Consider the following 14,569-nt stretch of genomic DNA (forward strand, 5'->3'; position numbering starts at 1 on the left):
CCTGTCCTGTAATCCAAACACTGACCCAGAATTCACTCAGCCGCCTTCGCTTTGTGCTGAAAGCTGTTATTATTCTGTTATTTTCACAGCTCCTAAATGACCTCATTAGCGGCTGTTTTTCGCGGGAACGGTCCCTTCTCTCAATTCCTGAAATGTTCATTGATTCATCATTTTATTCACAGTTTTTCTCCGCAGGGTAACATTCCGGAGTGGGATTATTACAGAGCGGAATAAGGACAGTGTGCGGACTCGATCCGGCTCCCTGTTTTCAGTGAAGGACACTGGGTTCTGATTGAAGACTAAACGGAGTGTTTTCCTTCTGGGAATGCTGTGAACAGGGATTGATTCCCGCCCAGGACAGTTAGAAAGCGATAGGAGAATGAAACACTTTGAAAGAAAATGTTAAAGCCGCGCCTGCGATTGGTGACGGGAAGAGCTGAATAAAAGCAAATCAATAAAAGCAAATCAATAGAAGGGATTTGAAATCTCTGACTAAGGACGACATTGATTTGAATTCGCTCCTTTCCCACAATGAAATTGGCGGGCTTTTGGAAATGGACAAATTCTCTGCTTCTGCCGGTTGTTGAATAGAGCAGCGGCCAATCAGAGGAGCTGTCAGTTTATAAGAACAGTCAATGCTGGAGAAATTGCTGATTCTTTGTGAAAGTGTTTGTGAGATTGTGCAAATGTCTGGAAGAGGAAAGAGCGGCGGGAAAGCTCGGGCCAAGGCCAAGTCTCGCTCCTCCCGGGCTGGACTGCAGTTCCCGGTGGGCCGTGTTCACAGGCTCCTGAGAAAGGGCAACTATGCTGAGCGTGTGGGTGCCGGAGCCCCGGTCTATCTGGCTGCTGTGCTCGAGTATCTGACCGCTGAAATCCTGGAGCTGGCCGGGAACGCGGCCCGGGACAACAAGAAGACCCGCATCATCCCCAGACACCTGCAGCTGGCCGTCCGCAACGACGAGGAGCTCAACAAGCTGCTGGGAGGGGTGACCATCGCTCAGGGCGGGGTGCTGCCTAATATCCAGGCCGTGCTGCTGCCCAAGAAAAGCAGCGCTGGGACCGCGAAGAGCAAGTGAAGCGGCCATTCTTTAATCTGATGAACCCAAAGGCTCTTTTCAGAGCCACTCACTTTATCTGAAAAAGGGCGATGTCGTGTCTATCGGTCAGTTTCTGCACTGCTATTCACAGTACAGCTGTTTCCCGCTTTGTTCTATCAATCCGTACTATTGACACATACAGTTTATTGGGGAAACCATCCCAGTGAACTGAAATGATCTTATTTCCAATATAATTGCTTTAAAATGTGATAGTCTGCGAGGACATTCATCGGTTTTCAAAGTCAGTCACTCGATCTGGAAAAGTGTTAATTATTGTCTATGCGAATGTTCCTGCAATGGCTATATCGGTGTGAGTGGGTTACTGTTGGGGACAAGCTTCATATTCTGAACTTAATTGACACAATTTTCAACACTCGCTGCGACTCGAAACACGTGCGAAGAAAGTGGATTTGCGGAATTATTGCTCGGAAACTGAAATGATCGCAGGTTTAATAAAATCATAGAATCCCTACAGTGCAGAAGGAGGCCATTCGGTCCATCGAGTCTGCACCGTCCGCAATCCCACCCAGGCCCTATCCCCATTACTCCATGCATTTACCCTGGCTAGTCTCCCTGACACTCAGGGGCAATTTAGCATGGACAATCCACCTAACCCGCACATCTTTGGACTGTGGGAGGAAACCGGAGCACCCGGAGGAAACCCACGCACACACGGGGAGAATGTGCAAACTCCACACAGGCAGTCACCCAAGTCGGGAATCGAACCCAGGTCCCTGGTGCTGTGAGGCAGCAGTGCTAACCACTGTGCCACCGTGCTGCCCCATACTTTAAAATTAAATTGCGGTAGAATTGTTAACGGCATAGTTTTTACTCCAACCATCAAAGGATTGGAGATATGAATGACCTCAATGCAACGGAGGGTTAATTGTAATATTGAGAGGTTTCAGTTTTGGAGTCCTGGGAATATTCTGTCCTGGGAATTCAAACACTAGAATCGTTAGCAGGAGATCGCAGCTCTTTCATTTGTCGAGTTGGTGGCTCTTAAAAGAGCCGTTGTTGTACTTGGTGCTGAAGCCGGGGTTGAGGCGCGTTCCCCGCGGATGCGGCGGGCCAGCTGGATGTCTTTGGGCATGATGGTGACTCGCTTGGCGTGGATGGCGCACAGGTTGGTGTCCTCAAAGAGCCCCACCAGGTAAGCCTCGCTGGCCTCCTGCAGGGCCATGACGGCCGAGCTCTGGAAGCGCAGGTCTGTCTTGAAGTCCTGAGCGATCTCTCGCACCAGGCGCTGGAAGGGCAGTTTGCGGATCAGCAGCTCGGTGGATTTCTGGTAGCGGCGGATCTCCCTCAGAGACACAGTGCCGGGTCTGTAGCGATGAGGCTTCTTCACTCCGCCCGTGGCTGGAGCGCTCTTCCGGGCAGCTTTGGTAGCCAGCTGTTTGCGAGGAGCTTTCCCTCCGGTCGATTTGCGCGCTGTCTGCTTGGTCCTGGCCATTTTCTGAGAGGATTCAGCACAACCTGAGACACAAACTGTTAATACAGAGTCTGTCCTGCTGCCGCCTTTTTAAACTCTGTGAGGGACCGCCCCCAGCGGGAATTGGCCCAGGAAGTTTCAATCAAACTCTGATCAGCGAATTAATGTCTGGAACTCAGGTTCTGATTAGTTCAGTTGTTTTCTTAACCGCCCCTTTCAGAAATTCCGCCGTTTTCTGTGCAGGAAATAACCGTTTATATAAAATAAGTCTTCATTCCGTCCTTAATAAGATAATTCCCAGAAACATTGAAGATTTGAAGTCTATCTCCCTCCACTTAGTGCTTTAGACCCTTTCCCCGCTCTCTGGGCTGTTCATTCCCAGAATCTCCCGCTGTTCCACTCGATCCCTGTCCCTCTGCTCTCCAGCCCATTCAGATTTCCCCTCTCCTGTCGCTTGTAACATTCGCCGCCGTTTTCGGGGGCAAGGATCAGAAATCAGTCGCTTCTCTGTGTCTCCCTGAAGCCGGTGTGAAAGGGGTTGAGTTTGTTGTTTGTTACAGAGAGTGACTTCATATTTGTCCCGTTTGATATTACTGAATAGAGTCGTTTGCTGCCCGTGGCGGACAAATGTTCACAAATGAAACCTCTTGTAAAATAATCTTAGAGCAGAATATTAATTGAGAATCTATTTTTAATAAGTTAAGAATTTGTCTCAATTCCCTTTCCCGCGCTGAAATTGGCGGCATTTCCCCCAATTCAAAATTTCTGCTGGTTGACAGTTGAAGCCAATGATTGGCTCAATGTTCACATTCGATGCTCTGCGATTGGTTCAGAGCTGCGAATGCGGAGAGGATGGCCAATCAGAAGCAGGCTGGGGTTGGAGCGGCTCAAACTGCGGGAATTGCGGGTTTGTGAATGACTGAGCGGAAACTGATCAGTTTCACAAAGCCTGTCAGTTTCAGTGCAGGAAACAACCGTCTGGGGGCAAATAGCATCACAACTGGGACTGGTTCCAGTGAACGATTCACCGGCTGCTGCTACTAAACTCCGCTATTCCAGAGAAAGCTTTTATAAACTCTATCCAAACACTGAGTGATTAAACAGGAGTGATGTGGCGTTTCACTGAGGGCACATGTCAACTGGGGGCTGCTTCGACAATACACTTAAAAATTTCAAAAAAAAATCCGCATCGCTGCTCCAAATGAAATGTTAAATTCGGTGATTCCCGCACTGTAACCTAAACAAAACAAACATGCATCTCAAACACTGAACAGCCTGTCCCAGCCCCCGTCCCCTGGTCAATGCTCTCTCTGTGAGGCGGTGAGTGGCTCTGAAAAGAGCCTTTGTTGTGTGTTCGGTAGGAAGGATGCAGTTGTTCAGCCGCCGAATCCATAGAGAGTGCGGCCCTGGCGTTTCAGAGCGTACACCACATCCATGGCAGTGACCGTCTTGCGCTTGGCGTGTTCAGTGTAGGTGACGGCATCCCTGATCACATTCTCCAGGAAAACCTTCAGCACCCCGCGAGTCTCCTCATAGATCAAACCCGAGATCCGCTTGACACCGCCACGGCGAGCCAGGCGGCGGATTGCTGGCTTGGTGATGCCCTGGATATTATCACGGAGCACTTTGCGGTGCCGCTTTGCGCCGCCTTTACCCAGTCCTTTGCCTCCTTTCCCTCTGCCAGACATGATGATTCTTCACTCAGATCTCTGCACAATATGAGAGGAAATCTTTCAGGCTCCTTTTAGACAGCCCGCCCCGACCTGACTGAGAAAGGCGGAGTGAGAGCAGAGAGGGGAGGAGATAGAGTGAAGATTAAACACAGAGCGGGAGGGAGGAGAGAGCCGGACTGACACACACACACAGAACGGCCCCTGATCTTTCAGCTCCACCTCCAGTTTCTGCAACCGCCAATTTCAACCCGTTTATTAACAATGGAAGCGAAACACAGCTCCCCACACAAACCCTGTGTGAGAGACAGAGTTAACGATTCGGGTCGTGACTTTGTCCTTTTGTGTTTTTAAACCTGGTCCTGGAATAATTCCCAGACAGTAATATTCCGACCTAAACACAGTCGATTCTGTAGCAAGAATCTTCCTCCGGAACATCCTCACACACATCTGTTTCTCGCTGTTTGCAAACACTTTATTGAAGCTGTTTGGGGCAACTCCTGTGTTAAAATTAAGGGAGTCAGGATGGCCGAGCGGTCGAAGGCCGCAGTCTCCTCTGGAGGCGTGGGTTCAAATCCCACTCCTGATATTGATGTTTGACTAAGAATTGCCGTCTCAGAGCGCCAGGCACCTGGGTTCGATTCCCGGCTGAGGTCTGTCTGTGTGGAGTTTGCACATTCTCCCCGGGCTTCCTCCGGGTGCTCCGGTTTCCTCCCGCACACCAAAGTGCCTGTCAGGTTGATTGGCCATGCGAAATTGCACCGGAGTGTCCGGTCAATAAATAGGGTAATGGGGATCCGGCCTGGGTGGGATTGAGGTCGGTTCAGACTCGATGGGACGATTGGCCTCCTTCTGCATTGCAGGGATTCGGTTAAAAATGAGGCGGGAATGCGGTGTTGAGCCGCCAGTGTTACTGTCTCACACTGAATCTACCAGACATCTTTATTATGAGAGAAAGTGGCGATTGAACAAATGTCAAATTCAAATGAAATTCGGCCTCTGCTGTGTTTTGCTTTAGTCTGAATTTGAAATGATCTCTATTGAGAATGAGCCGGGGCGCGGGACAGGAATCATTTTCTTGCGGGATCAGCTCTTTCCTGAGAGATGTGGGTGGCTCTGAGAAGAGCCTTTGGGTTCAGAGGTTTACAATTTGCTCGGGTTGTTTCACTTCTTTCCTGACGCTTTCTTCGCTTTTGCTGCTTTCACTTTGGGTTTGGCCTTCGATTTAGTCACTTTTTTGACAGACTTTCCGCCCGTCACCTTCGTCACAGGAGACTTTTTCTTCAGGGCTGCTTTCTTCACCACCTTTTTTGGAGTTGCCACCTTCTTGCTGCTTGTTTTCTTCACTGTTGATTTCTTCACTGGAGTTTTCTTTGCTGCGGGTTTCTTGGCTGCGGGTTTCTTGGCTGCGGGTTTCTTGGCTGCTGCTTTCTTTGTTGTCAGCTTCTTGGCCGCTGTTTTCTATACTAAAGATTTCTTGGCTGTTGGTGTCTTCACCTTCTTTCCCATTTTTCCCAGGCTTTCCTTCTTAGCGAGTTTGAAGAAGCCGGAGGCGCCCTGTCCCTTTATCTGCACCAGAAACCCTGTCTCCACCTTCCTCTTGATCGTTAACCTGATCTGGGAGCCGCGCTTCCCCACATCCACTCCGCTGCCAGCCAAAGCTTTCTTTATCGCGGCCAGGGACATCCCCTTGCGATCGCTGCAACCCGCCACAACATTGAGGATCTGCTCGCCCAACTTGGGACCGGCTGCCGCAGGTCGGGGAGCCGCCTTCTTCTTCCTGGGAGACTTCACTTGAGCGGGAGCGGCTGGAGGAGCCGTTTCGGCGGCTGCAGTTTCAGTCATATCCGAGAGTGTGTGGAAAATCTGTGTGAGAGTCAGAACTGGATCCGAAATGAACCCAGTGGTGGCGGCACAGAGCAACTTAAAGGCAGAGAGCGGACGGAGCAGAGACAAGCTGCTGTCAGCTCCCGGCTCCTCCAACCTCTCTGTGTTTCTCTCCTCACAAACTCTCCCATTCCAATGAAATTCCGCCACTCCAGAGATCCAGCTCACATCCTTCATGTCTCTGACACACGAATGTTTGCTGTTGAAAAGGTTTCACTCGAACTGAGGACTCCATTTTCCACTGAAACCCGTTTTCCTGCTGCACTGATCGCGCTCTCAAACGCGATAGCTGACATGTTCTCTACTTTTCCACTGAAATTTTCAATTTGGCGAAACAATTGCCTTGAAATCTCACTTTGGGGCTCAGCAGGGGGATTAAGGGAATCTTTGATTGGAAAATTGTTTTATTTTACACAAGAGAGACTCGGTGATCTCATGATCAGAACAGACACACAAACACAGTTGGATTAGTCTGACTCTCCCGTCCCTTTCATACACCCTCTCTTACACAATATTCACACCTACACATTCACAGGACAAAACATTTACCAACTGTAAGGTCCCAGGACGGAATTTCTGCTCCTTTTAGCCTTTGCTCTGTATCCCGGGAGCGTCGTTATAGTTTTTCGCCTCAGTAACTGTTAAACACTCTGAAGCCCGCTCCCCGCAGATTGTCTTTGAATTCATTCATGGAATGTGAGTGTCGCTGTCTGGGTCAGCATTAGTTGCCCATCCCTAATTGCCCTTGGGAAGGTGATGATGAGCTGCCTTCTGGAACCGCTGCAGTCCATGGGGTGTACGGCCACATCTGTAAACCAGATTCCGCGGCAACAGTCAGTTATATCTGTTTTTTTCAGTTATTATAGCGGTTGCAGACATCATTGTGTTTCTTTAGGGTGAAGATACAAATTAACTGCTCTCGGAGTCTCTCAATTTTCCTGTTTTATTTGTTTTTCCTGCACTGACAGGTAACAGTAAATCACAACCTCAACAACCGGTGGCAGCCAGTTAAATAATCATCCCCCACTCGCTGATAATGGAGTTTCTGACAGTGGCAGACATGTTCTGACCATCCTCCGATTGGGCCCGAAGGTGACCAGATTCACTGTCAGAGCTGGACTTTCAGACTGAGGGGGTGGCAGAGCCAGGTGAGTGATGATGGTGACTGTGCGAACATTTGACCAAGGGTCAGTTCCTGGCCATCACAGTGGTAATTCATTTAATTATCTATCGCAGGTCAGAACAGTAGGTGGGCACTCCTAAAATAAAATTGACTAAAAATTCTCATCATCGCTGTGTTTCTCATGGAAAATCCACATTCAATTTGCTTTCAGCTGAAATGTTGTTTAAATGAAATTAAAGGCCTCAAAACTAATCAGTGAATTCTCAGAAACAATAGTAAAAAGAAAGGTGGCCTAAACTGTCCAGAACTACGAGACAAGCCAAGTTCAGTTTACAAACTGTGCTATGGACACATCTGGTATCTGATGAAATCAGCAACTCAGGTAGTTCAGTAATTATAAAGAATGAAAATAACGGTTGTTTAAGCAGAGTGAGCGATGGTGTTATATAAATTCTTGATTTCTCGAGGAATTAAGGGCTATGGGGAGAGAGCGGGTAAATGGAGTTGAAATCAACCATGATTGAATGGTGGAGTGGACTCGATGGGCCGAATGGCCTTACTTCCGCTCCTATGTCTTATGGTCTTATGGTCTTAAGGGTGAGCATAACTGCCTTCCAAGCAGATGACCCAGGTTTGATTCCTGGCGAATGCATTGGTCATTTATTTTGAACCTTATCCACGGCCTCTTGTGTTTTAAACTGAGTGGACAAAAACAGGGCGAACGAAACATTTGACAGGAATGAAATAAAATGCAGATACCTTTTTCATTTTTTGTTCGGACATAATTCTTTTTTAATGAAATATATTGGAAGAGAAAAACAAATCTCTGACCGAATAAATGAATTTTCAGCCAGACACAAAGACTCAAAGTAAAAGTAGAGGAACTAATTTCAGCTCCCGCACTGTGCATTGCGCAATCCTGGTGCCTGATGAAGTTAATATGAACTTTACTGAGGTGGTTACATTATTCTGACAAATAAGATCTGCCAAAAGATAAAACACTGGAAAATCTCAGCAGGTCTGACGGCATCTGTAAAGAAAGAAAAGAGCTGACGTTTCGAGTCCAGATGACTCTTTGTCAAAGCTTTGACAACGGGTCGTCTGGGCTCGAAACGTCAGCTCTTTTCTCTCCTTACAGATGCTGCCAAACTTGCTGAGATTTTCCTGCATTTTCTCTTTTGGTTTCAGATTCCAGCATCCGCAGTGATTTGCTTTAATTTGTTAAATAAGCAGCTGCTGTGGCCGCGTGGTTAAGGCGTTGGATTTGAAACCCGATGGGGTTTCTCCGTGCAGATTCGAGCCCCGCTGCCAGCGAGTGTGATTGGAAATGTTTGCTTTAGACAGCCACAGAGTTGCAAATCCTATTTTTTTGGAATGAATTATTTGGATCTCCAGCATGCTTTCAGCTACATAACAAGAAGGTGAGCTTGGAAAGGACACCTGAGTGTCCTCAGTCTGGCAAGGACAAGATAGGCCGAATGGGTTCCTTCTATGCTGTTACATTTCTCTGGTTCTTTCTAAGGTGACATGAGGAAAATCAAAGCATGAGCAGAATGACAAAGGCATCAACAGGGGCACAAGGACAAAACAAGGTCTCACGTCAGTGGAAGATTTTTATTAATGACACACAGAACATAAGAAATACATTTATTTAATTGAGCTGGATCCTGGAAAATGAAACAAACTTCGAACCAATCAGTGCCTGTCTGAGAACTGGCAAGGAATATGGCTGACATTGATACGGTTCATAGTGAATTTGTTTATAGAATAATAGAATCATGCAGTACAGAAGAGGCTCTTCGGCCCATCGAGTCTGCTCTGACATCGAAGAAGCATCTGACCTCCAATCAAATCACATCCACCACCACTTGATCCATAGGCCTGAATATTATGATATGCTAATTGCTGATCACATACTTTTAAAGGATGTGAGGCAACTTGCCTCCATCACCTTCCAAGGCAGCGCATTCCCGACCGTCACTACCCTTGGGTAAAAATGTTTTTCCGCACATCCACCCTAAACATCCTGCCCCTCACATTGAACCTATGTCCTCTTTTTACTGACCCTTCAACCAAAGGGAACAGCTGCTTATGATCCACTCTGTCGATGCCCTCATAATTTTGTACACCTCGGTCAGGTCCCCCCTCAGTATTCTCTGCTCTAAAGAAAACAATCCAAGCCTACCCAATCTCCCTTCAGAACTTACATGTTCCATCCCAGACAGCATCATGGTGAATTTTCTCTGCATCCCCTCCAGTGCAATCACATCCTTCCTATCTTGTGGCGACCAAAACTGCACACAGTACTCTAGCTGTGGCCCCACCAAAGTTCTATGCATCCAACATGGCATTTTATTGCAGTCGATGCCCCGATTGTTAAAGACAAGTGCCCCATATGTTTTTTTTTCACCATCCTACTAACATACCCTTCTACCTTCAAAGATTATGGACAAACATGCCAATGTCCCTATATTCCACAGAACTTCCAAGTGCCATGCCCTTCATTGAATACTTCCTTGCCAAATTATTCCTTCCAAAGTGTGTTACCTCACATCTTTCGGGGTTAAATTCCATCTGCTACTCATCCGCCCGTTTGACTATCCTGTCTATATCTTCTTGCAGACTAAGAAACTCAGCCTCCCTTTCACCACCCAGCCAATCTTTATGCCATCTTCAAAGTCACTCATTCTACCCCGTGATTTATATTAATGATTTGGATGAGAATTTAGGAGGCATGTTTAGTACGTTGGCAAATGACACCAAGATTGGTGGCAGAGTGGACAATGAAGAAGGTTACCTCGGATTGCAGTGGGATCTTGATCAATTGAGTCAATGGGCCAATGAATGGCAGATGGAATTTGATTTAGATAAATGTAAGGTGATGTATTTTGGTGGATTAAACCACGACAAGACCTATTCAGTTCATGGTAAGACGTTGAGGTGAGTTATAAAACGAAGAGATCTCGGGGTACAGGTTCATAGCTCCTTGAAAGTGGAGTCACATGTGGACAGGGTGGTGAAGAAGACATTCGACATGCTTGGTTTCAGTGGTCAGAACATTGAACATGGGAGTTGGGACATCTTGTTGAAATTGTACAAGACATCCGTAAGGCCACATTTGGAGTACTGTGTACAGTTCTGGTCACCCTATTATGGGAAGGAAGGATATTAAACTCGAAAGAGTGCAGAAAAGATTTATTAGGATGCTACCAGGATTTGATGGTTTGAGTTATAAGGAGGGGCTGGATAGACTGGAACTTTTTTTTTCCCCTGGAGCACAGGAGACCTCGAGGTGATATAAAGAGGCCTATATCATAATGAGGAAATAGATAAGGTAGATAGCCAACAGCTTTTCCCCACAATAAGGGAGTCTAAAACTAGAGAACATAGGTTTAAGATGAGAGGGGAGGGATACAAAAGGGTCCAGAAGGGCAATTTATTTCACACAGAGTGGTGTGTGGAACGAGTTGCCAGAGGTAGTAGAGGCGGGTACAATTTTGTCTTTTAAAAAGAATTTAGACAATTACATGGGTGAGCTGGATATAGAGGGATATGGACCAAACACGGGCAATAGGGACGAACTTAATGGCAAAAATTGGGCGGCATGGACATGTTGTGCCGAAGGGCTTTTTTCCATGCTGTGAACCTCCATGACTCGATTTATTGACACAAACAGCAAATCCAAATTATTTTTCCCTGCTGCCATCTCCTGGCTGAACGCAAGTTGTGCAACAAGGTCACGATTCAATCAAACCTTCAGAGATTGGAGTGAAATAACATCAACATGGTTCTGACCGATTAACATGATTGCAAAACATGATATTAATCAAATTCCATGTCCCAAGGATCTGCTTTCTGATTGGGCGACCCTGCTCACCCCGATCTATCGGAAAGTGTAAAACTCCTCGAACGGGAATGTCGGTTATATAATTCTCTAAGCTGTGATTTCTCTGCCACTTGATTGCTTGTGTATTCGTTCTATAAATACAGAGGGGGTGACAGATCCAGGTGGTGTTGTGGTGACTGTGCGAGCATTTGACCAAGGGTCAGTTCCTGACCCAGAGTTTTGACTTAATTAATTAGCTATCTCTGGTCAGAACAGATGGGGGACACTCCTAAAAAAAAACACCAAATATTCTCATCATCCATGTGTTTCTAACATAAAATCCAGCTTCAATTTCCGTTCAGTGGAAACTTTGTTCAGATGAACTGCAAATCTAATCAGAGTTATCAGTCAGAAACAACAGCAAAAAGGTGGCTCAAACTGTCCAGAGAAACGAGACAAGCGAAGTTCAGGTTAAAAAAATGGGCCAAGGACGCACCTGGTGTCTGCTGAAATCAGCAACGAAGGTAGTTTTGTAATTATAACTAATGAAAATAACAACTGCTTCCGCAGAGTGAGCGATGGTGGTACAGTGGTGAGCATAGCTGCCTTGACCCAGGTTCGATTCCCGGCCATCGCATTGGTAATGTATATTGGACATTATCGGCGCCCTCTTGTGGTTTACACGCACCATTTGACTGAAATGAAGTGGACTTTATTTTTCGGATGCAGAATTCGGGTTCAATTTGATTTTAATGAAAGGTTATTGAAAAAGAATAACAAGTCTCTGAACTAGTGAATGAGTTCTGGATCAGAGACAAAGATACAAATTAAAAGGAGACGAACAAATTTCAACTCACACGCTGTGCTCTGCATCATTCCGGTGCCTGATAAAGGTCTGTGAATGTTGCTAAGGTGGTTACATCACAAGTGCAAATAAACAGCTGGGATGGCCGAGTGGTTAAGGCGTTGGACTTGAAATCCAATGGCGTTTCCCCGCGCAGGTTCGAACCCTGCTCGCAGCGGGTGTGATTTGAAATGTTAACTCTACTGCTTCAGGGCAGCCACTGGCTCCAAGAAGGTTTGCAAAGTTTTGGCATTTAGTATTTGGATCTCCATCGTGCATTCAGCTGCATGGCTCCGGGCTGGGTGCAGGAAGATGGGCTTGGAAAGGACACCTGGGTGTCCTTATTATTTTGTAAATTGAATTTGTGTCTTTATATGCCCTGTTGTGAATAGAACTCCCACTCACCTGATGAAGGAGCAGCAAGCTTTGTTACCAAATAAACCTGTTGGACTTTCACCTGGTGTTGTGAGATTTCTTGCTGTGTCCTTGGACTGGCATGGCAGGATCGGTTCAATGGCTTCCTTCTGTGCTGTTATTTTTCTATAATTCTTCCTGTGGTTCGATGAGAAAATTCATAACATGAACATTTTCTTTTAAAAGCAGCATCAAGGCACAAAGGCAAAATACGGTCTCATGTCAGAGGAAGATTCTTATGCAATGGCATAAGAATGCACACAGAGCATAAAAATACATTTCATCAGAATACATTGAATGAATATTTCAAAATGCTGCTTCGGTGATATCACATCATGTTCATTCAAACACATTGCAACAAGCTGGTCATTACTGGGCGTTCTGTATTCCTCGTTATAACAGTTTGGGAATGGAAGGAGCAGGTTCACATCTGCACATTGACAGGATCAAACTGTCTCAGATTGACAGCTCCCAGGACAGGCTTTCCTCTCCTCTCGCTCTGTGCTGTGGATTCTCAGGGATTAGTTGGAGTTTCCCAGCTCAGTAACTGTAAAAGCCTCTGAGGCTGGCAATGCTCACAGTGTCTGCTCCTCAGATTCAGGGGGCTGCAGCCAATCAGAGTTGTGCCTGATTTAACCCAGAACTGGTTGAAATGATGATATTGTTCACAAGCTGAATTCTATTTGATCAGATGAAGGTACAGATTGTGTGCACTCAGTCACTAAACAACAATATCCCGCCTTCATATAGAGTGGATGAGAGTGGGTGGAGGGAGAGACAGAGACAGAGTGAGTTAGGGTGGTGAGAAACAGACGGCCAGACAATGTCTCAGTGACAGAAATCCTTGTAAATTCCAGCTTTAGCCAGAAAGATTCTCTTGGAGAAACAGAAGCTGCAGTATGTGGAAGAGACACGTTATTAATCCCACACTCAGGAACAGTGCTGCCTTTTGACAGAAGAGATGGGGAGAGGCAAAATAAACTGAATGGTCCAGTTCAAAACTGTGTGCAGGCTCAGAGGGAGTAGGTTCAGGAAGATATTTGAAAGTGAGATAGTTTAGGACAGTCGCTTGCAAAGTGGATGGGATCCTTGGCTTCACAAATGGAAGCACTGAGTATCCATTGGATCCCGCATAATCCACAGTGTAAAAGGAGGCCATTTGCCCATTGCATCTGCACTGACTCTCTGGAAGAACATCTTTCGCCCATGGCTAACCCTCTTACTCTACACATCTTGGGTCACTAAGGGGCAATATATCATGTCTAATCCATTTATTCTGCACATCTTTAGTCTATGGGAGGAAACTGGAGCACCTGGGGAAACCCATGCAGATACAGGGAGAATGTGCAAACTCCACACAGACAGTCAGCCATGGAGGAATTGAGCATGGGTCTCTGGCGCTGTGAAGCAGCAGTGCTAACCAGTGCCACTCTGCTGGTGTAACTTTAACAATCCAATTCCTTTCTGAATGCCTCACTTGAAGCTGCATCACCACATTGTCAGACAATGCATCCCAGAGCTGAACTACTCGCTGCGGGAAAGGGTTTTCTCATTATGCTTCAATCACTAACAAAGGGTCAGTAAATTGGTCCACGGGGGTGAAAGGGTTTCATATGTGACCCTTCGTAAACTGGGTCTGTATTCTCTGTGATTCACAAGCATGAGAGGCAAAACATTAAAACATACAAGATTCTGAAGGGGTTTGATTTTGTGGACATTGGGAGATTGCGGAAGCTGGCTCAGTGTAAGGATCAGATCATTTCGCACTGACATGAGAATAAATTTCAGCACTCATTGGGTTGTGATCCTTTGACATGCTCCATTGTTGAATACACTAGTGGTGGCACAGTGGTTAGCATTGCTGCCTCAAAGCACCAGGGAACCGGGTTCAATTCCACCTTGGGTGATTGCCTGTATGATGTTTGCACATCCTCCCCATGTTTGCAATTCATCCCATTCTCCAAAGTTAAGATGGATTGACCAGGCTAAATTGCCTGTTAGTGTCCCAAATATATTGGTTAGGGGGGTTAGCAGAATATGTGGGGTTACCGGGATAGGTTCTGGGTGGGATGCTCTGTCAGAGAGTCAGTGCAGATTCAATGGATCAAATGGCCTCCATCTACACTGCAGGTTATGACAATCTATGACAATTAAGGCTGAGATAGACAAATTTTGGTTTCTCAGGGAATCAAGGGAGTGAGGTGTAAAGTGGAGTTCAATCCCAAGATCTGAAACTCCATAAGCAGCTGGTATGCCCACACCTGGAGTCTGCATCC

The 14,569-nt window shown here is 46.4% G+C and overlaps 2 protein-coding genes, 1 long non-coding RNA gene, 1 other non-coding gene and 1 pseudogene across 4 annotated transcripts in view; 2 read left to right on the plus strand and 3 right to left on the minus strand.

Moving 5' to 3' along the window:
• LOC144485434 (uncharacterized) overlaps positions 1-14,569 on the minus strand; it is a 664,084-nt gene that overhangs the window by 559,502 nt on the left and 90,013 nt on the right. The gene's annotated exons all lie outside the window — the stretch shown is intronic.
• On the plus strand, positions 687-1,076 carry LOC144485429 (histone H2A-like). The gene has a single exon (XM_078203605.1). The coding sequence runs from the start codon at positions 687-689 to the stop codon at positions 1,074-1,076; it is 390 nt and encodes a 129-aa protein (XP_078059731.1).
• LOC144485405 (histone H4) lies at positions 3,906-4,217 on the minus strand. Its single transcript, XM_078203590.1, has one exon. The coding sequence runs from the start codon at positions 4,215-4,217 to the stop codon at positions 3,906-3,908; it is 312 nt and encodes a 103-aa protein (XP_078059716.1).
• On the minus strand, positions 5,364-6,044 carry LOC144485425 (histone H1-like; annotated as a pseudogene).
• Positions 11,976-12,057, plus strand: trnas-uga (transfer RNA serine (anticodon UGA)). Its single transcript has one exon. It is a non-coding gene; the product is annotated as a tRNA-Ser (tRNA).

Source organism: Mustelus asterias, unplaced genomic scaffold, assembly GCF_964213995.1.
Source record: "Mustelus asterias unplaced genomic scaffold, sMusAst1.hap1.1 HAP1_SCAFFOLD_194, whole genome shotgun sequence".
NCBI lineage: Eukaryota > Metazoa > Chordata > Chondrichthyes > Carcharhiniformes > Triakidae > Mustelus > Mustelus asterias.